The sequence below is a fragment of the Mycteria americana genome, chromosome 5 (assembly GCF_035582795.1).
Source record: "Mycteria americana isolate JAX WOST 10 ecotype Jacksonville Zoo and Gardens chromosome 5, USCA_MyAme_1.0, whole genome shotgun sequence".
NCBI lineage: Eukaryota > Metazoa > Chordata > Aves > Ciconiiformes > Ciconiidae > Mycteria > Mycteria americana.
This window is the reverse complement of record NC_134369.1, coordinates 154,036-175,254: the sequence shown is the minus strand read 5'-3', so window position 1 is coordinate 175,254 and position 21,219 is coordinate 154,036. Positions and strand designations below refer to the sequence as shown.

Genomic DNA, 21,219 nt, shown 5'->3' with positions numbered 1-21,219 from the left:
CAGGGTGACGGGAGCAGAACCATGTGCCAGTCAGAAACAAAGATACTTCCTCACTTGCTCAGAGCCATCACGTTCGATGAATCACTGACATGCGCCTGTTTGTCAGGTTTTCTTTATTCTAGCATCACTTTTGCATTCCTACTTGTGCTAATAAGTTTTGGAACTCTGGTACATGAGACAAACTGGCAGATTTTCCTTAAAACAATTTTCTTTAAAAAGAAAAAAAAAACAGAAAAAAAAGACAAATCTAAGCCACAGCAAAGGACAGGACCAACACCAGCCCCTGGGTGCAAACAGCAGTGGACCTGTGGGGAAGCCAAGGCAGATGAGGAAGCAGCAGACAAAGCACAGATTGTGGCCTTTCATTTGGAAAGCGTGAGATGGGGAAAAGGCTAACGCCAAAAACTAAACTCCGTGGTAACAGGAGCATTGCACAGTGCCAGAGACTGAACATCAGAGTGTTCCTGGCAGTCACCTGCGTGTTTCTCTCCTGTGGCTGATGGGAATGCTGGAAGCTTCACACAAAGGCTTTGCTCTCCTCCCCGCAGTGCACACACCGCTGCTCCCCTCGGCATTCACGTACACGCTTGTAAGCCCACACGCTCCTGTTTCTGCACAGACACCGCCACGCTCACAGCCATACGTAGCGCACGCACATACGTACAGCTACCTGCTGATGAAATGGATGCGCTACACCCAGACACCCCGCAGACACCGCTCCCCAAGACCTGCCGTGAACAACCGCTCACACCCCTCTCCTGCAGTCCCACCTGCGTTCCTGGGGAGCGGCTCCCCACACAGACACGGCCACATGTAGCCACGCACAGCAATGTGCAGGCCGATGAGCGGCCACGCAAGTGTCGGCTCATATACAAGATGCTCCGCAGATTACTGAACCCTGATGGCGTGACAGAACGATCTTCCCCCCTACCCTTCTTCCCAAACATCACTTTTTTTTTTTTAAATCCTAGTGGAACATCCTGGAAGCAATTTGGAGTCTGAAATCCTCAAGGCTGCCAACAGGAGAGACCGAGGTGGAGCCAGGCCATGAAGACCCTCTGGAAGGAGCGGTGGTTATGGAGCTGGGAAGGAGGCAGGAGGTGTTCCTTGTTGTGGACTGAGGGGTCCAGGCTGGATCCAGATCCCACAGGGAGAGTCCTGGCCCAGTACTAGCCTCTGGGTGCAGCACCAGTTCCGGAGGGAGAGCGGATGGAGGCTCCCCAGCTCTCAGAGGCTGGGGCGAGAGGTCTGGATCAGTCCAGCCCCAGGTCCGAGTCGGACGACGACCTCTCGTCAGCCATATCACGGATGGCGTTCTCCATGGGGGCCAGGTTGCCGCTCGGCGTGATGCCCATGGGCTGGATGACTTGCTCTCTGCAACCAGGGAGGAGAGGGGGGAAGGCAACACAAATTTGCAGCAGACGCTGCAGGAACAGACGAGTACTACAGCAGAAACGTGGGGCTTGTGGAAACTGCCCCAAGGCAGCCCAGAACAACCCCAGGCCACCTTCAAGAACCCCTTTTTAGAAGCGGGGGACAGCTCTAGCCATAAAACCTCCAGCATGCTGAGGCGGTGGTGGGAAGCACAATCCACAAGTGTTGCCATTCTCAGGTTCCCTGGAATAGGCTGTTTCAGGGTCCTGTTCTCTGTGCTACAGAAATGCCAGAGGAAAACTAGCGCTAGCATCAGTGTTCCTCTCCCTCTAACACACAATGGAAATACACGCCGTAGATGTGCTGCCCTTTTCCCTCCCGCCCTTGGGGGTGGTCTGAACTCAGCTGGCAGACTCCGGGTTCTTTTCTCTGTGGCACCTATTAATGATGGATGAAAGATGACTGAAGAAAGCACTCCTGCAGGGAAAGGGACTTGGTGGCACTGGCTGCCATCTGTCCCCAAAATGCTGCTTCCTACTGAGCAGCCTTGCCAGGACAGCGGCTGCTGCTCTTACTGAGCACCTGGCCAAAGCCGGTGAGGCAGCAGGTGCTTGGAAACGCAGTGCAGGCACGCAGAGGAATTTCACAGTATGCCATCATGCCAAAGAGGTGTGCGGGGCTCGCACACCTCCCTGCACACCTTCCCCTGCACGTAACAGAGCCCAGCTTAAGGAAGTATTTCCCCACGTATCTCCCCCACTCTCTCTTACATCCCTTCAGTTAGCAGTGGCCTTGGGAATACATTCAAAGAAAGGTCTGTGATAAACATAAATCAGACACGCAGGTGCCAGTGCAGTCATGAACATACACAATTTTCTAGTACCTGGACAATTTGTCAAACATGTTGACTAACTTCATGGCTTCATATTCCTTCTGCTCTTCAGTCATCCCTTCCATGGGGTTGGGTAGTTTCTCCTCGACGCGTCCCGTCACAGGGTTAATGCTGCAAGAAGAATAGTGAGGCCAGGGCAAAGGAGGGAGGTAAAGTAGAGGCATGACAAAAGGGCAGTTTAAAAACCTTCTTTGCCTCTGCTGAGCACAGGAACACAACGGCAAGGCCGGTTGCCATTGCTGCTCGTCTCATTAGCCCCAAGTGCTACCGCAGTGCAACGTGGTGCTTCTGACCTCTTCCTGTATGTCCTACGCACAGTCCCTCCCTACAAATCCCCATCATTTCTCTAGTGTGAGCAACATCCCCATCCTGCCAATTCCACAGTCCAATTTTAAACCAGGTGCACAAGAGCAGACGACACTTCATCCCTCTCCTTAAGTCAGGACGCAAAAAGCTAACACAGAAAAAAGAAAAAACAAACCCAACCTGTAGACCACATTGAACAGGATGCTAGAAAGCACGGGACCCACAGCTGAGCGGAGTCCTAGAGCTTTCCCTGCACACCCCTCATCCTTGAGTTACCACCACACCCTAGCAGGCAAAGGGGGGCAGGGAGAAAAAAGCAGCTCACTCCAGCAGCACAGGGCTCTGGAGATGGAGAGGAGTAATTGGCACTTCCAAACCTGCTGCAAGAAGGATAAGAGGCCATCCTTATCCCTTATCGCAGCACACAGTAAAAGCCTGCCACTGTACCAAGATGTGTGGATGCCAAAAAAAGGTGCAAGATACGAGGATTAGAGCGCTATGTACTGCCACGTGCACACCATGAACAGGTCTGGTGCAGAAGGGGCTCTGGCTGAAGGAACCCACTTTGCTCTAGAGCCTGTGCCCAGCTGCAGGGACCCAGTATATGCACCAGTGACCACCCACACCACGAACAGCTCAGCCACGGAGGCACTTCATCCAAGGAACAGGCAGAGAGGGTGGAACAGGACATCAAAGCTAAGGGTGAAACCGCTAAGTAATGCGGAAGGAAACGTGCACGTTAAAGAGCAGGACAAGGGAGATGGCAGGGAGGCAGATGAAGAAAGGGACAGAGCAGGAGTGGGAAGAAAGTGTAGGAAGAGAGGTGCTATAGAGGGGGAGCAGAGTTCTTTACTTGGGCTTTGCTTCTTTGTACTCCTCAGTGTCCGTGTCTTCATCTTCTGAGTACTCTCCCTCTTCCCGACCACCAGCCATGAGGCCTCGTGCTGCCAGGAGCCCAGCTGCGTTCCCGTAGCCCGTGTACTTCACAAACCGTGACACTGCCAGGAGAAGGGGAGAGAGACCACCCTGTGCTTCCCCTCCTGCCTCTCCAGCCCCGTCTGCTCCTGTGTGCCCCAACACCGAGATCGGTGCAAGGCCATAGAGACCCAGAAACACCAATGCTTCTTTGAACTCTGTGACAGGGGGCAAGGCTCCCACGCTGGGCACCAGGAATGGCAGGGACAGCACCCGCAGGGCGGGGGTCTGAATGCAGCCCAGGCTGTCTGCAGGGTGCTGGGGTGTCCTCCGGCAGAGCTTTTCACTCACCACTGGCATGAGACAGCAACTCCTTCCCACAGAGCACTTGGATACTCTCCACTTTTCCCTACTCAGTGCATCTGGCCCAAGGGAAGACAGAAGCTCCTGTTGGCTGCAAAGGGTCGCCCATCCCACGCTCTCTGGCTTGCCCAGAGGCCAGGCTCCAGGACTCCCTGTCACCAAAGCCCACGACAAGCCCCTGCAACTCACCGCTCTCCTTGCAGAGCACAAAGAGGAACTCGGCTGCACAGTGCTTCACGTCGGTGTCGATGTGGGTCATCAAGCGCACCAGCTTGTTCCGTAGCGAGTTCCCCACCTCCGGCCGATTCCTCACGTCCCGGAGCGGTGGCAGCACCTGCAAGGCCACAGTGAGAGGCCACCAGTGGAGCAGGAACAGCAACAGCAGGTCAGATGGGAAAATGTACATGCGTTTTACAAGTCAGCTAAAACTAATAAATCCACAGAGCGTGGGAGATGTGGAAAAAACACTGTGGGTACCAAGGGCCTCAACCACTCATATATCAGAACCTAGTAGAGAGACAGAAGAAGTCTGGAGGATGGCAATAATCAGGCGGTTTGCTATTCTCCTCTCTCCTCAGTGCAGCATCATTCATTGTGGCTGAATTACAGCATACCTTTGCCTTCAGGAACTTCCTCGTCTGGCGGTGGACTCGGGCACTCTCGGTCAGCAGGTTCAGCACAGGGGTCAAACTCTCCTTCAGCTTGTGTCCCTGCAGAAGCGTCCACAAAACGAACAACACGTTAGTCACACTGAGCTCAACTTGCCTGGCTTGTGGTGGAGAACATGAGTACAGACCATCAGGGAAACAGACGGACACCAAAGCTTTCCAGCCGCTGCTACAGGAATTTCAGTGCTTCATCACTCCAAGCTGCATGGCTTTCCAAGCCCTGCTCTGTGGCACGGCAGTGCTAGAAATATTTGTGCAGGGCATCCAGAGTAGAGAAGCACTACAGTAAAATTCGGAAGCCCTTTGCAATAACTCCAGAGACTGACAACCACAGCCAGCTTGAAACCAATGCAAATTCAGGCTTCCAGAAGCTGCCCACTGGATCACTACCAAGTGAAACAGAGCACCGATACGTCAGTCGCCCAGCCAGTCATCTACTGTTCACCCAACCTCACTACCTGCAGTCCATAAGGCAAAGACACAGTCACCTTCCCAGTCGACAGATGGTGGCTTAGCCCTACCAACCATAACAGTTTTGCCTTTGCTAAAAACTGGCCCTCCTATAAGGGATATCTCCCAACTAACCATGCCCTGCTGGTGCTCCTGTGGTGTTGGCACTGGGCTTTTCAAGGATGAATACAGGCCGAAGGAAAGGTGCCCTGCAGTGAACTTGTGAAAACGAGCAGTGGCAAACTCACACAGCAGCCTCTCGACTTACCCTGTCAAGGCGTCGCTCCAGGAAATCCAGCAGGATGCTGACCGCATCCATGTTGACACCCATGTACTCAAGTGAGCCTGGCCGGACTTTCGGGGTCAGGAGGACATCCAGACATTTCAGGGGCAGGTTGCCCAAAAGGTTAACCGTATGACTGAACATATGAAAGGGAAGAGAACACATAGTCATGGATCTTTGTTCACAGAAGTTCTTCAGCTATCCAGAAATGAAGGTTCATTACTAACTTCCAGGAGTGTGAGGACCCCGAGATCCAAGCTGGCTTTGGGCTGCATCCCAAGCTCCTCACACCACCAAAAGGGAATCAATTAAACTGCTTTTGGGGTAGTTGAACTATTTGCTGGGAGTCCAAAGAGACTTTCTCAGTGACAACTGAGAAACACAGCGGCCAAGTAGGACCAATCTGGGCGGTCAAAGGTCTGTCCCTAGGGTCTCCTGCTGCATCACTCATTCTCACCTTGGTGGTCAATGCAATGCATTGCTTAGGATTCCTCTGACTATGGTTTTCTTGGGTACAGGATGGTGTCACCTGCTCAAAGCTGACACCCCTGGACCAATAACGCTCAGCAGTGTGACCCAGGCAATTTCTCAGCCTGGCTCAAGAGACAGACAGTTAATTAAGGCCAGCCCATGGACTCTTTAATTAAAGTACCAAACATCTGCTCTGGCAAGTTGCCCACTGAAGTGGGTGGCACTGCTGAGGAGGCCTGACGCAGGATATTGAATATGGGGTCAGGCAGGCCTGGAGAAAGCATTTCCTCCTGCAGACCTGGAGGCTGCGGCGTTAGTGCGCATAATTTGACTGTGGGAAGGGCAGGGCTATTTCCGAGTTCTAGCAGCGTGAGGAACCTGCAGGCCAAACCGAAGATGCCTGCTTGTCAGCAGTGACCTTAGCAATCACCAAAGCAGCAGAGGATGTTAATGCCAAGGTCAGGCAGGATCTGCCTTGGGGAAACCTGTTTCTAGTAAAGATCATGACCTAGTCATCTAACAAAGACCTGTGGAACTCCTCTGTCCGGTCCTCTCCATCAGCAGAGATCATGAGGCAGTGGCGCAGGAGGGCACCCAAGTGCCGGTACAAAGCAGCATCTTCCTGGCCCCAAAACAGAAAACAAAAACCTCAATCAGGAAACGGGAACCTTTGCATGCCAGAGCCTGCTGCCCCTGCAGCCCACAGCCCCATCCCTCCCTCCAGCAGCCTGATAACTGGCAGCAGGGTGTTTAAGTGGAAGTAGTCTCCCAATTCTCCTTTTGAGATCAACACACTGTCTTCCTGCTGCCCGATACCTTTCCCCTCACTCCACGACACTGAGTCAGGGGCTGGAAGAGGCCCCAGAACAGGCCCATGGGTTAGCCAGAGATGCTCTCCATCACACCTTCCTTTGACCTCATCCAGAAGGTGAAAGTACCAGACCACACTCAGAAGTGAGTTATCTGGGGGCTCCGCTCTCCCACTTGCAAACAAATCATGTCATTAAGAAGGAAAAATACCCAACTTTTAAATTTTAATGCTCTAGAAGTCTTAAGGGTTAATAATGCATTGGGTAGAGGCAGTGCTCTAGGGAGGAAGGTCCGGACACACGAGTCTCTTGCTACCCTTACGCGTACCCGGGGGCTGCACGAGGGCCAGTACGTAATATGAGGAAATGCAAGCAGAGGAGAAGACCAGTCATCAAACCACAGCCTGGAGACATGCAAACGCAGCGGGGAGGAACACCCAAGGAGCTTACCTCGTCCACCTCCCTCTTGCTGGAATCAAAGGTGATATTGAAGAGCACTTTCAGGATCTCCATGGCTCGCTCTGTCTCCTGCCGAGGCAAAGGTGGGAGAAGCCCCTCCGCGGTGGCAACTTCGTAGGGGTCCATCCACTTTACACCAAGGGTCAGCTCCAGGGTATCTGTCATCAGGCTAATGCCCCTGAGCTCTTGGGCTAGCTGCTGCCGGATGTCCACTCTCAGCGCCGTCAGCAGGAACAGGAGACGCAGGTCAAAGAACTTGACCTCATGAGGCAGGCTCCTCTCGTTGTACAGTTTGATGCGCTTGGCCAGGCCCACCACCAGCCGGGCTTCAGCTGACAGCTCCTGTGCCCTAGGGCTGCTGAAGACAATGTTGCAGAGACATTTGAGGGATTCCAGGATTACATCCAGGTCTGGGACCTCCCGGATGATCTCCTCTGAGTAATCGATGCCAGCATGCCTGGAGAGGGTCTTCAGGCCTTCCTTGGTGGTGAAAGGGTCAAGGCAGTATTTGTCCCGGGACAGGATGCGGATGCTTTCCAAACACGTGACCTGGCAGGACGGCTGCAGCTCTCTTTCCAGGAACGTGATCAGCAGCTGGGCCATTTTCTGTGTAGTTGGAAACAAGCAATGCCTCGTGCACTGACACTTCAAAGTGCTGTCCCACCACCCTGTAATGCTCTGCCCTGGAAAACGTGAGCATCGTCTAGAGACAGGCCTGCTAACAGCTCTGGTTCAGGTGTGCACTGGGGAAGCGTTTGGCTCTGGTATCTGATTCTGACCCAGTTCAAGCAAGGACAGCCAGCAAGAACCAAAGAACGGCTGGGAGAGGGTATGAGATGTAAGGGGAGAATATCAACAAGGCAACTGCTACAATTGCATATTTTAGCTTCACCCACGGTTAGGATGGTTCAGGTTAACACGGTTTACTTGACAGCTGTATTAAGCTAAGAGAGGGCAGGTCCAAAAAGTCCCTTATGGCTTCACTGAGGAGCAACAACCAATAGCAACCAATTCAACAGAAGTTCTCTATTCCTGCCCAGAGCCTTAAGATTAGGGAGACATCTGCTTTGGGTGCTCCAGAAACAGACCAAAAAGGTTGAGAGATGTGTCAGAAAACTGCCAAGGGAGGGAAAAAAAGGACCTAAGCGAGGTGAGAAGAGCACGTGATGCCCTAGGAAAGGAGGTGAAAAGACCTCAGGAGATTCAAAGAAGTAGTACCTCCCTAAGCCTCAGTGCTGTCTGGAGACCTACTAGCCCAGATCCTCAGTAGGTACAGACTGGCAGAGCTCCACTAACACCAATTTGCAACAACTAAAATCTAACCCTTGTGGATAACAGCATCACACGCGACAGCAAGCAACGGAAGAGTACAAGAGCAAAGGCAATGCTTCACAGAACCAAGCGCAGCTTGGTTTGAAGCATGCGTAGCAACACTTCACATTACACTAGTAATCCACTGCACAGACATTCACACCTTGGTAAGATCTCACTAGATCTCTCTAGCATAACACCATATCAGAGCACGTGTCTTTCCACGCATATTACAAGAGCGAAGGAATCCAAGATTGCAAGGTTTGCTATCACTCAGTGTAATTGGCTTAACGCAGCCTAATCAGTTATACTTCATAATAATAAAAGGGCTGAGGGAAGGAATGAAGAAAAAATGAATTTTAGTTCTTAATGTGAGGCTGCCAGAACTGAACAAGCTTTAGCTCATGAAGTATGCCCCACAATCACACCCTTGAGAAGCAAGAATGTACAGCCATTCCTCTTCTCCTTCCATACGAGGAGACAGACACAGGAGTTAAAGGTACAGTCATAAGTAACCAAAGCCTCTGACTGACTCAGGTTAACGACATCTCACAGAGTGTGCCCAGGGCTAAACCTTCCAAAGAACTGAGCACCAGGAACTAGATGGTGATGCTCAATTCATATTTCATGACATACACCCCTAAAAGTGGAGCACCCCGAGGCTGTGCCTGAATTCATGGCCTGTGTGACTGTCCCAGCTCAAACAGCAAGTCAGTGCAAGGCAAAGAGCTCGGATCTTGTGAGATCTGGTCCTACGCATCAGGCTGTACCTGGAAAAACTTCACGCTAGCATTAGCTGGCAATAGCACGGACAAAAGAGGTCCCATTGTCCACCCTGGCTGCCTGGTCCACGCTTGGTGTGCTAACAGAGACATTAGCACAATCAACCAATGAACTGGACCACAAAACTAATCCAGCTGGAAAACAATCCAGGAAAAAAAAGTGTTATTCTTTACGCAGATCAGCCCACCAACCATGTGCAGCCATGCGAGCCATGCCATGCCCTGGCATGAAAGAACTGCAAGAGCAGAAATGAACAGGCAGGAGTGTTTCTTTCCACTGAGCGCCAGATTACGCCAGCTTAAAGTACCTGTTAATGAGCAGCCTTGGTGAAATCCTGCAGCTGGCTCACAGCAAACACACTTACCCTCTAGAGGCTTGCATGTTGCTATCATCTTTGCCTAGCAGACTCATGCCACAAACACAAAGGATCACACTTTTTATACACCCGTGGCCGAGACTATATGCATCATGGAACCCAAAGGGCTTGCTAAAGCTGGAAGAAAGCTGACCTTTATCCTAAAACACCAACTACTGATGGAAAAACTGGAGGCAGATGCTCTGAGCACACCATTCCCTAACCAAGTTAATGAAAAAACACTAATTTCTTTCCCTGTAGGAGCTGCCAACACCAAGCCCTGCTGGACACGAGCACAGAGCAGCAGATTTACTCATCCAAATAAAGGAGAAACCAAAGAGCATGCCTACCTTCCTCTCTTCCCGCTCCTCATCGTCAAAGGTGAAGCACTGAGATTTCTGCGGGGGAAAAACAGAAACAATCAAAATTAATAGGCTAAAAATCCACAAAACTGTTCCCCCAGGCAGGGAAGGGCCATTCAGCTGGAAAGCAGCAGGTCTAAAAACACACTGCAAAAGCAAGCACATCTTCTCAAGAACAGTCCCCACCGGCACAGAGGCAGGGAATCAGCATGGCAAGGAGCGCCACAGCGCTTCGAGAGGTCTACGATATTTGTGGGGTTTGTCACAAGCTGAGGAACAAGACAAAAGTAAAACTTTCCTGCCACTAAGGTTTTCATTTCAGTCCTGCCTTTTCTTTCCAACACTGTTCCTACTTAGGCAACTCCAACTATGTGCTTCACAAGTAGGGAGAATGAATCCGGTTTGAAAAGCAGAGATGGACCATGCCACCAGGTCTGAAGTGCTTTCCTGGAGCGAGATCCTCACTGTTCTGGAGGGCCCTGTTTCTCTTTCATCCTTGAAAAACATTTGTGATTAGTATTACCCATTGCCCTCTTCCCGCTGGCTCTACAGTGGAGGCTGACTGCCACAGGCCAAAGCTGTGCCCATCTGAGGGACGGACTTATTTTTAAATACTGCAGCAGTAAAATGGGCATCCATCACAGTCCAAATATCCTGTAATACCCAGTAATTCCTCTGCTCAGTAACGCCACCAAGCTGGGCCTACACATTTCTCCCCTTGATGTTTATTGTTCCTTTTCCTGACTGAAAGAAAGTACTGTCTCCTGCTACTTGCAAACAGATCCTTGCGGTTATTCAGGTCACGTTCTTTAAACACGAGACCCGATCTCTACAGCTCCATCACGTCCCTTTCCTTAATAAACAGTCCTGCTCTTTGTCCGTGGGTAACATTTCTGTTTCTCACTATTCTGGCTGTTCTTCGATGGACAGTCTCCTTTCTGGCTACATCTGCTTCCAATGACCTGGACAGCACAGGAGATCACAGGCGCCCTGGTGAAAAGGAGCACTTCCCAGTGAATGATGCAATCCTCATTTACACCAAGAGAGCATTTGGTCCAAGCTTTGAGGAGGAAAATGTGTAAAATTTATAAAACACTAATTATGTATGTATAGATACAGCTAGATCTATAGATAGAGATATGCAGATATAATTGTATCATAATTCTCCCATCGTTTTCTTAGCGCTCACTGTCACTTTTTACTGAGTTACACTGCTTACCATTATTGGGTAGCTCTGTAAGTGTAATTAGTCTTACCACAATCAATCATTCTTATACTCTGGACTTCTTCTCTGGAGTGAGTGCAATTCATGGATATCCCATCTATAGGTCTGAACAGCTGAGCTCACCTCCCACTGTATTTATCACCTCCTAAGTTGTCCAGCTGTCTAACTACCTGATTTCCTGCCCAGCGAAGCCTGTGCTGAGCTTTGGAGATCGCAGGTGTTCCCCGACTCGCTCACTCTGCAAATGCAGTCTCCCTTGCCATTCACCGCCTTTTTTACGTGCTGCCAACTCCTGTCTGCTTAAAAGTAGAAGATACAGTTTGCAGATTAACTGAGTCACAGTCACCAAGATCCCAGGGCTGGCTTTGGTCTTTCTAGCCTAGAGCAAGCTGTGATGGACAAAGCGATGCCGGCACGCTGCTTGAGAAGCCTCAGGCGCGGAGGCAGGACAGCTGTACTGCTGTGGTGCTGCGCCAGGGGCTGCCCTCTCGTGCTTTAGCACTGCGAGCTGATCCGTGCACAGGCTGTTGCACCACATTATGAGGAACTGGCGGTTCAGTCCTGGAACCAACGGGCTCTGCAGACAACCATGCCACTTGTTCTTTTCCCATCGCATCCTCTTTGCAGGCTCCTGTGATCTCATTCGTGTACATTTTTGCCATACCCGTGGCTTTGCTTTAGCTGTAGTTTATTCCTGACAATCAAAAACTGACTGCGTATGCAACAGTGAGTTAAAATATATCCCCAGAAAAAGGATACAGTACCATCAATTTTTACAGTAAAAATGATGCAAGGAAGTTGCTTAGTTTATCTGCAGTTTCATAATCCTCTTTGATTGCTCCATTTCTTCTAGACGGGCTAGCAAAACCACTGACATTCTCACAGGTTCCCTATGCTTGATACACCAACAAAGGTTCCAGCTGGAGGAATTTGACAGAAAATATTGTGGTTTGATGCCTCAAGCTGGTTACACAAACTCTGCACTCCCAATTTCTCCAGTATTACACCTGCTGCAGGTGACATTAATCCTACAGACTGTCTTTAACAGGGATGCGCTCCTTCTAGCTAATATCTTCCCCGTTTCAAAACTGACTGCTGGAAATAGTTGCACACTCTCCCTCTTGCACACTCATGCAAAATATTCACAGGTTTTCCCCACTGGCTTCCCACCTACTCAAGAATGGTGCAGAATGAGTCACGGAGATCTGCAGGGCCAGCCCTACCCTGGTGGAAACCCTCTGAAGGAAATTTCCCTGACAACCAGAGTCTATTTCAAAAGGGATTTACCCCCCGAGATAATCTTTTGCCACTTTAAGGCTAGAAACACTTCCATCTCTGCTTCCCAACCATTCTTTTTTTTATATTCTATATTCATTATTTACTTCTTATTGTCAGCTTTCAGATCAGGCACCTGTATCAAATTCCAGCAGCCCATCCCTGTCCACCTGTAATGATCTTTTACTTGCAAATCACGACAACCATTTCACCTGCAGCTCCTCCCCAGGCCTCAGTTTTATTACCTCTAAACCTCTCCTTAAAATAAAAGCTCCTCCTACTCGGTCTTCACACTGGTGTTTATGTCCCTGCCAGGTTTTACTTGGGATCTGGATAATAATTAAAAAAAAAAAAATCCCTTCTACATGCTTTACTTCCAGTATACAAAGGAACCAAGATAAAGAGAGGCTGCTTAGCTGCTTCCTAGCAAAACATCAAGCAATAAACCATCTGCAAGTAAAAGACGAAGCAGTCTGTAACATTTTTATGGCAGTAATGCACAGACAGATGCGCTCAGAGGAGACAGACTGGGGACAGCCGGATGGCACAGAAATCCCACAACATGGCCAACCTGCTTCCAGGCTTGTAAACAGCAGCAGCTGACGTGAGGCAGAGGTTTGATGCTCACTCACCTCCCGGTTGTAGACCTGAAGCACCTTGAGAACTGTGTCTTGCTCCCCGCTTTCCACGGTGGCTACCACAGTCCTGAGCTCCATTATCTCAACAGCTCAGCTACAGCAGGAGGTGAAAACGGGAGGAAGGGGAGCGAGGGGGCTTCCAGGGCTCCTGGATAACAGCGATGCAAAAGGACCTCGATACACAGATCTCTGAGAGAGAGAGAGAGAAAGGGGTGGGGAAAGGAAGGAGGGAAAAAACCAAAACACAAAAAAAAGCCCAAGTGAGATCGCTCACGCTGTTGCATCCATAAAAGCAGAGCAGATGGATGACCCGAGTAAAACCAGCAGCCAGCTTCCTCCCTCTAATCCTCTTCTTCCTCTCTTTGCTTTTCAACACTTAATATATGCCCTCCCAGTAAAGCACTGAGGGAAAACCTTCCCCCCACCCAGCCAGGGGATTAACATAGAGCAGATAACAGCAGCTCCCTGAAATAGCTCTCTGCCTCCTCCTCCCCTGGCTGGCCTGATTTCTGCTACTGCACAGGAGGAAAAAAAAAAATATCCAGAAACATTCCTGTGGAGTAAAAAGGGATGGAGAAGAAAGCCAGACAGATAGGAAAGCATCCTCCTGGCTTAAGGCGGAACTACCTTTTAAGGTGGTGAAAAGAACGAGATCATTGGGATTTTGTTGCAGTCGCTGCTCCGTGCGGTCAGTGCCTGAGACAGGCTGTGCATCAGATTACGGCAGATACACTGCACATGCAGTAAAAATGTACGTACGGGGGATGGCTGGCCTCCACGGCTCAAATCTTTATACCATTACAGAAGATAATGTGCCTCATGATAATAATGTAAATGAGCAGATGCGCATAAAGATGCAGATGATGAGATTATTTCAGACCCAGGCACAAGTTTAACAGCTCAGAGAGCCATGCAAGTCCACAGTGTCAGAAAGTAACTCCTAATGGTGGAAAACCTAGCAAATTTGAATATGCATGTGAGCTCGTACATCTGTTTAGACTCTGTGTACCCATGTACCGTGTTCTGCAATATGACCAAGCACCGGTCACACCTAGTTACAAGAAACCACGCCGACCCTGGGACCCTGTGCCGAGAGCCTCCGGGGTTTTGGGAATCGCTCGGGAGCACCAGGTTATCCCCTTCTGCCCCAACACGGCCAAAGAGGGGTTTTTCGGGACCAGGGGCAAGTCCCGCATCTTGGAAGCCAGAAAACTGCGAGAAGGGGAGGATGCGCTCAGCCGGGGCAGGCGGCACGGCACCCCCGGCGCTGAGGGGCTGGGGTACCGGACAGACCGCTCTCCGTTTTTGCGGGGGAATGGCAAGAGCAGGTGGCAACATTTGCCGTATTGCCCCCCACCTCCCTCCTCACGCTCTTGCCTCCTTCCCCTACCATTTTTTTTCACCTCTCAAAACCCCGTCAAGCCCTTTTTCGGCCAAAAAAAGCCGGGCAAAGTGCTGGCGGTACCTGCGGCACGTAGTCCCTCGGAGACGGCCGAAGCGGGCCGGGGCCGCGGGTCTGGGGCTGGGCCCGGGCCCGACCCCGGCCCGCCTGGGCGGGGGCACCCGGGGCCTCCGGCCGCCGCGCTTCCAGCCCCGCCGGCCCCAGCAGGCGGGCGGGAGCCTCAGCCCTGCGGGTGAGGCCCGGCCCGGGGAGGGCAGGCAGCCGGGCCCGGCCGCCGGCGAGGGAGAGGGGCAGCCAGCGAGCTGGGGCGGGGAGGGAAGCGCCGTTACCTTCCTCTCCGCCGCCCCGGCTTCCTGCCTCATTTCCTGGCCCCGGCCCTCCCCCGACGGTGCTCCGCGGAGGCCGCCGCCTTGCGCCCGGGGCTGGCCCGGGGGGCAGCGGGGCCGGGCCCGGCAGGCCCGAGGGGTCCCGGTGCCACCCGGGAGAGCGGCGGCCGCGCCCCCCGCGAGGGACCGAGGAGCCCCGCCGCGGGGGGAGCGGGGAGGAGGGCGGCGGACATTTTGTGGAGGCGGGGGCCGGCGCGGCTCCGCCCGGCGAGGCGGGGCCGGTGGCCGCCATGGCGGAGTGGGGCCGAGGTGAGGGGCCGGGGGGCGGCGGGGCCGGGCGGGGGGGTTCCCCGCCGTTGCCATCTGGGGGGCGGCGGGGCGAGCGCCCTCGCCGCCGCTTGAGGGGCGTGAGGGGGAGGGGCGCTCCCGCCGCCATTTGGGAGCCGCCTCAGGCCTGCGGCGCGGCCCGGCCCGGCCCGTCTGCCCAGCGCCTCCGGGGGGGCAAAGCCAGAGAGCCCCGAAATGACTGGGGGGGCGAAGTGCCCCGGATTTGCTCGGTTTCACCCAAACCGCGTACCGGGCAGCGCTGGAGGCGTCGCGGGGCCACGAATTCCCTGAGCCGCTTCGAGCTGCTGCTGGGTGGCGGTGGCGGCCCGGGGCGCGCGTCGGGGTCTGTAACCCGGTCCGTTTGGGGAAAGTTTAGTGTGCTTCTGTCAAAAAGAGTTTGGGGGCGTTTCATGGCGCAAACCCCCCGAGGCCGTAGGTGCGAGGAGGCAGCTGTTACAGCCTTCGTGGCAAGCCGGAGACCGGTAGGGCAACAAGCTCGCTCTGCCTCGCCTGCCACGTTGGGTGAGCAAATACAGCAGGACTTGTATCAGGCCAGATAAAACTCATTCTCCTGTTTTTTCCCCCCAGGTCAGAGTCCAGGTGCCGTGGAGGATATGCTGGATGTAGAGAACAAGCGTATGGCAGACAGCCTAGCCAACAAGGTCACCAGGCTGAAGTCGGTGAGTTGCCGAGTTCACATCAGGTGCCGCGGCGAAGGAAGGACGGGACATCGGTTATCTAGGTTGTTCGTGCAGGGTCTTGTGGGAGATGCAAACCTGTGGTCAATACAGAGAGCTTCCCATGTCTTAATGACTCTTAGTTGTTGGTGATATAATGGTTAACCTTCACTTGTGAAATGCCAGGGATGGCTTTATGAATTTCCACTTTCCTTTTGAGGTTTAGCGACATCATCTAATGGGAATGATGTGGTTTTCACGGCACTCAGGGAAGGAGTTTCAGGCACAGAGAGAAACAAAAAAGCTGCACAGAGGGGTATTACTATAAGCGCACCTCCTCAGGAAAAAAGTCACAATGAAAAGGCAGGTAAATTAGTTTTGAAAAATACACGTCTCTATGTAAGCAGTGTTCTTAAAGCTAGTTTGCTCCTCCTAACGTCAAATACATTGATTTAGAGCTTAATAGAAGTCAGTGGCTCGCCTTGTAGAAGGGAAGACTCTGAATTCCTGCTGTTGTGTCCCAGCGTTTAAATGCTCCTGTCCTATATATGACAGTTTCAGACAGTCAAGCTTTATTTTCAGCACTTTAGAGCTGAAAAAGCTCAACAACCTGAAACCAAAATGAGAATCTTGTTTTGTTCCTCTACCGAACAAGCCTCTGCCTGTCTATGTAGGAGACAGGGAAGCAGTGGCTTGCTTTTCTAATGTGCATTTCAAATTTTACCAGCACTAGATGTGTTAGAGGTTCTCTCTGCATTAAAAGTTCATTAATAACCATTTCCTCCCTTCTCCTGCGTAGCTGGCTCTGGATATCGACAAAGATGCTGACGAACAAAACCGTTACCTGGATGGCATGGTAAGGAACCAATGAAATGTAAAAAGCATGACTTTTTTGTGCTGGCTCTCAGCAGTTACCTTAACTGTGGAAGTATAACAGCAGTTCAAACTTAGCAGACAAAGTTAGATCCCAGTGGTCGGTTTGGCAAACCAGGGAATGTAACTAAACCCGTTTCCAGTGGACTTCTTGATATATAAATATCAGATACTTAGCAGCTGCTAGTATGACTTTGTCCAAAAGGGCGACACGGTTGATATCTAGCATCTGGAAAGACTGATGTAGGACAGCACACTTCAGAAATGCAGGGGAGATTACCTCCTTACTGGGATTAGAGAGCTGCCTCCTGTGGCTAATGCTGGGAGATGGGCCTGTTCCTCAGCTGCTCCTGTGATTTTTCATATTGCTGTATAAATCTCAGGGTTACTTACTGTAACACCTGAAACACAGGCTACCTGTCAGGACTTTGTAGTTCACGGGCATCTTTGGAGGCAGCCAAGCTGATGCTCTGGGTCCACTCAGGTTGTTCGGTGCCCTGTTCTGTCATCTTTCTGACACACAACACCCAATAAAACCAAAATCACTTTCCAGAGTAATCTGCCTCTTGAGCTTTGGTTGCTGATGGAAAATCACAGGGCACTGGGGAAAGGCCCGAATAGCACATTCCTGTAGGACGGGGGTTACCTGCTGAGGCTTTTTTGGAGACAGGTGATTCGTTAACTGAATTGTGAGAGGAAGGGAATCCAGCCCAGAGACTGGAGAAGGAGATTAGCACCATAACACTGGTGCTTGGAGAGCCTTTTCTGCATGTGCTGGATGTTGGAGAGCTGGTGCATGGAAGCGAGAGAAAAGATAATTGTAGTGTTGAAACCAGCTGAGTCAAAGGTGTAAGCTCAGCTTGGAAGCTTAATAACAGTGTATGCTGACAATGTTGGAGTGCCTGAAATGGATATTTGCTCAGCCCAAAAATTAGGAGAATGGAGAATCAGAATAGAAGGTGTAATGGCAAAAGACCTTAAAGGAGAAGCCCTCAGTCAGCATGAAATTGTGCTTCTGTTAGAGAAGGTTTTGAAGTATTTCAGGAGCAACATGAGCAGAAGCTCTGAGTAGTTTGTGGATAAGGGAAAACAGACAAGAATTCAAAATGAAAATGCCTGAACTGCATTAATTTGAGAATTGTTTGCCACCCTCTGGCAGAGTTGCACATGCACGCCGTCCCATGCTGTAGAAAAAACAGAACTAACGGCAAGAAATTGCACCTTTTTCTGTGCTTGCGAGCCTGCCCCGGTGTACATTAATGGCACTAGCTTCATGTAGGGACATTTCCTATGGATGAAGCGTTCACTTGTAGAGTTGCTGTTAACAAGCTGTTCCAGGCAGAATAAGCTGCATGGATACAATTGGACAGTCCAGCAGCACGTAGTTTGACCCTGTTTTAAAAAAAGGGGAGGCAGTTTGGTTTACGTTTGGAACAGACCTTCCCCTGTCTTTTTTGTTTCCCTGTTTTGAGCATGGTGGGAATGGTGCTGCTCCTGGAGCCTGAGCACAGGAGGGGAAGGACCTTCTGAGAGGGATGCGATGGGCACGGAGAGACGGGCAGCTACTGTGCAGCTGCCTGTGCAAAGGTTTTTTAGCCAGGAAGTGGGAGATTCTTCAGGGATATCTTCATCTATTTATAATGCCTCCATCTTAATTTTTTTTCTCATTCAGGATTCAGATTTTATGAGTGTGACTGGCCTGCTAACCGGCAGTGTGAAGCGCTTCTCCACCATGACGCGGTCCGGGAGAGATAATCGCAAGTTGCTCTGTTCTGTTTCAGCAGGACTGATTGTTGTTTTCTTCATCCTCTACTATCTTGTGTCCAAAGCAGGGACTTGAGCTTGTTGTTCTGCAGATTTTACAGAACAAAACCCACAACGATTGACAGACTTGTTCAACGCCTTTCTCGGTCTGCCCTGTGGTGGAGTCTTTGAGATGTTCCAGACAGACCTTCCAAATAAGTTTTCTTTCCACCAGCTTCTTGTCATTGTTCTGGCTGGTCTCAGACATCTCTTTATAAAATGAGTATGTTTTATTCTAAACGGATTTTCATGTGTAACACGATTTTGATGTTGTTAAACGCTTACACCTTTATCTCTTGCCTTGTTGTCCATGTCTTGTGGCCTGTTTTTAAGGGCCACTTTTGTGTTACCTCCCTTACTGATATTCGGTACTAGGCTTGTGAGGAGATGTGGCTGACAAATCCAGAGACTTGTCAATACTCAAAAGTTTAATAAACCAGCCGAGCTTTGGAAGCTGTAGAGTTTAGGATGCTGATTTATGAGATTTGGGAGTACGAATGTGTGACTTACATTCCAGTGCGGCCACTCAGCTGATATCTGGTCTCAGTTTCCCCATGACTTGGAGACCTGTTAATATCCTTGGTGTCCCTGGGTTGAAATGAAATCTGTACTGCTTTGACATGAAATTAGCAGTAGATCTGGACCCTGATACTCTCTCATTGTTGCAGTGAAGAGTTGCAGAGGAGCAAGACTTTATTTAAATGCTAGCTTGGTCGTCTTTATCATCCTTCTGGGTAAAGCTGGGGATGAACCCTGCAAGAAAGGAGAGCCAAAGTCCATAAGCCACCTCGATTTACACACGTATAGTATCTTCCAGGGCATTCCCACACACTTGCAAATGCACTCCCTTAGACTATTAAATCAGCGTAAAGAAAATCTGACAGCGAAGGTCCAGTTAATTTCAGTTATTATAGTACCCTGGTATTAGAGCACCTTGGGAAGATGTGCAAATAAAAGCAGAGGTTGAGGTCAAGTGAAACTCCTAAACGGTGCTGTTGGGAGGTCAAGAAAGGATTTGATCAGAGGCTTGATTTATTTATTCATGTAGAAGGTAACCTAAGAAACTCTTGCTTTGCCTTTCATAGTGCTTTGGGGATCCCTGCCTGCAATGCTTGCGGGAGATGCGTGGCAAGGCACATCCCTACCACTTCTGTTTGCAAAGCCGTCGTTCCCGAGGAACATGCAGTGCATGCCAGATTTCCTCTCCCGAGGTGGTGCACGCGGCTCTGGGAGCGCAGCAGCTGGGAACGCCATCTTCCCTTCGCCCTCCTTGCCTTTCGCTGGGCTGCTCACTCGCATCGTGACCCCAGCTGTATTCTTCCATAGCTGAATTATTTAAGTCTGCCCACGATTGAAGTAAGAGATCTGTAACTTTAAAAATACTGTGCCTGTCGGGAGAAAGAAAAAATAATTTAAAATAAAACGCTCTTTCTCTCTTCAGACAAACCTCCACTGCCTGTTGTGGAAACCTTTCCCTTTCCAAAGCAGCTGAGCAGAGCTACTGTGTTTCATCTTGTCACTTTCTGTATCAAGTGCTCAAGTGTTCTGGTTTTCCTTTTTGAAAGTCTTTGCTTATTTGGTTCTCTTATCTTCCTGTAACAACCACCTCTGCAGGGCTAAAGCATTCCTCCTCTGGTTTTGCAGTCTTTCTCCTCTCCAGCAAGCTATGTTCAGCAATGGCTGGATGTTTCCTTGGCCTTCCCCTTGTACCCATTAGGAATTCCTTTGTCCTTGGACTCACCCGGGTCCAGATCTGTAAATGGACTGTGTTGTCTTTTGTTCCAGCTGTACCGAACTGCTAACAAAATACTACCCTAACTGGATTAGGTGTCTTTTTTTTCCACATTTGGGAAAAAATGTGCAGGAAAGGCAAGTAGAAAGGAGGCAGCAATGACTTTCTCTGGTTCTTCTTCCTGCTTCTCTGGTAAGATGTGGCAGCTCCGAACTCTTTCTGTTTGGAAGAATGACAGGTGAATTGATGGACTTTGTTTTGATTTTTCCGAAGCAGATGACTTCTGATGAAAGGCCACTGGAACAGCCTGGTCTTCATAATGGTGGTGGGTTTGGTTTGCTTTTACTGTTGTAAATAAAGCTCTGTTTTTAGAATTTTTTGCTCAAGTGTTTTTTTCCTCGTGCTTACGTGTTAGCGAGGCTAAATACCAAGATCAAATCACTCAGTTGTTCTACTTGAACTGTAGAGAACCTGCTGCCTGAAGCCCGATTTCAACGTTATCCTGAGAAACAGCACATCTTTGACGAACTGAAATGGGGAGATTTGAGCAGAGCTGCCCTAGCTCGGTAGGAGCAGGCCATTCGGTGCTCTGCAACGTCTGCCTGTGCCATTTCAGAAGGTGACTTGTATCTCCAGTATTCTCTCTGAACAAGCGACACTTCAGAAGTTGAGCTGCAGGGGGGAACTGTCTTCAGGACCTTTCTATGTTGGTCTAGGTACTAAATAGTCCAACTGCTAGTCCAGGTTTGACTTGCCTTTAGCCTTTCTTTGCAAAGGAAACCTTTTCCTATTCTTAATGCTTTGTCTCTGACCCTTTGAATTCCCCTAGAACTCAAAAAAAGGATTTAAAAAAATAGGTATTTAATTAACCTCGGGAATTTTAAACTGAAAATTTGCAATGAAAGGTTCTTGAACCTCAGGCGAGTTGTGCCCCCCTCCGATTCCCACCCCAGCGCAGCCGCACGCTTGTAGGCGGCATTCGTGGGACCCTGTGGGCACAGTGCGCTCTCCTCCTGCTCCTCCGGGCGTTTCTCCAGGCTCTTGCCTGGGGCTCCCGCTGTCTGCTTCTCCCAGTGGGTGCCCGAGTCCTGTTGGTGCGGCGTTTGCTGCCATTAGGCGTCAGCACGTGGCTGGAGCAAA

General features: G+C 50.6%; 2 protein-coding genes across 6 annotated transcripts; one reads left to right on the top strand and one right to left on the bottom strand.

Annotated features, from left to right (window-relative positions):
* Positions 1-96: 96 nt before the first annotated feature.
* Positions 97-15,118, bottom strand: RIC8A (RIC8 guanine nucleotide exchange factor A). Of its 4 annotated transcripts, none has more exons than XM_075501698.1 (11): positions 14,671-14,795; positions 12,934-13,112; positions 9,790-9,837; positions 6,982-7,596; positions 6,250-6,344; positions 5,237-5,387; positions 4,465-4,560; positions 4,040-4,184; positions 3,426-3,570; positions 2,258-2,377; positions 97-1,374 (listed from the first exon to the last, which is right to left on the bottom strand). In XM_075501698.1, the coding sequence occupies exons 2-11, from the start codon at positions 13,015-13,017 to the stop codon at positions 1,254-1,256; spliced, it is 1,620 nt and encodes a 539-aa protein (XP_075357813.1). In that variant the 5' UTR covers positions 13,018-13,112; positions 14,671-14,795; the 3' UTR covers positions 97-1,253. The 4 variants fall into 4 exon arrangements, with proteins under 4 accessions (XP_075357813.1, XP_075357812.1, XP_075357810.1 ...); XM_075501697.1 differs by lacking the exon at positions 14,671-14,795 and adding an exon at positions 14,405-14,543; XM_075501695.1 differs by lacking the exon at positions 12,934-13,112 and having other exon boundaries at positions 14,405-15,118.
* BET1L (Bet1 golgi vesicular membrane trafficking protein like) lies at positions 14,846-20,447 on the top strand. 2 transcript variants are annotated; one of them, XM_075501704.1, is made up of 4 exons: positions 14,846-14,976; positions 15,583-15,674; positions 16,471-16,527; positions 18,217-20,447. In XM_075501704.1, exons 1-4 carry the CDS (start codon positions 14,958-14,960, stop codon positions 18,382-18,384), a joined length of 336 nt encoding a protein of 111 aa, XP_075357819.1. In that variant the 5' UTR covers positions 14,846-14,957; the 3' UTR covers positions 18,385-20,447. The 2 variants fall into 2 exon arrangements, with proteins under 2 accessions (XP_075357819.1, XP_075357820.1); XM_075501705.1 differs by lacking the exon at positions 14,846-14,976 and adding an exon at positions 15,208-15,337.
* The last annotated feature ends 772 nt before the right edge of the window (positions 20,448-21,219 follow it).

Coding starts and splice junctions, on each gene's coding strand:
- BET1L (XM_075501704.1), top strand. Junction 15,675..16,470: donor AGGTCACCAGGCTGAAGTCG/GTGAGTTGCCGA, acceptor TCTCCTGCGTAG/CTGGCTCTGGATATCGACAA. Junction 16,528..18,216: donor ACCGTTACCTGGATGGCATG/GTAAGGAACCAA, acceptor TTTCTCATTCAG/GATTCAGATTTTATGAGTGT.
- RIC8A (XM_075501695.1), bottom strand. CDS start 15,103: ATGGCGGCGGGAGCGCCCCTCCCCCTCACGCCCCTCAAGCGGCGGCGA. Junction 7,597..9,789: donor AGGAGCGGGAAGAGAGGAAG/GTAGGCATGCTC, acceptor CCAACTACACAG/AAAATGGCCCAGCTGCTGAT. Junction 4,185..4,464: donor GGAAGTTCCTGAAGGCAAAG/GTATGCTGTAAT, acceptor GTGGCCTTGCAG/GTGCTGCCACCGCTCCGGGA.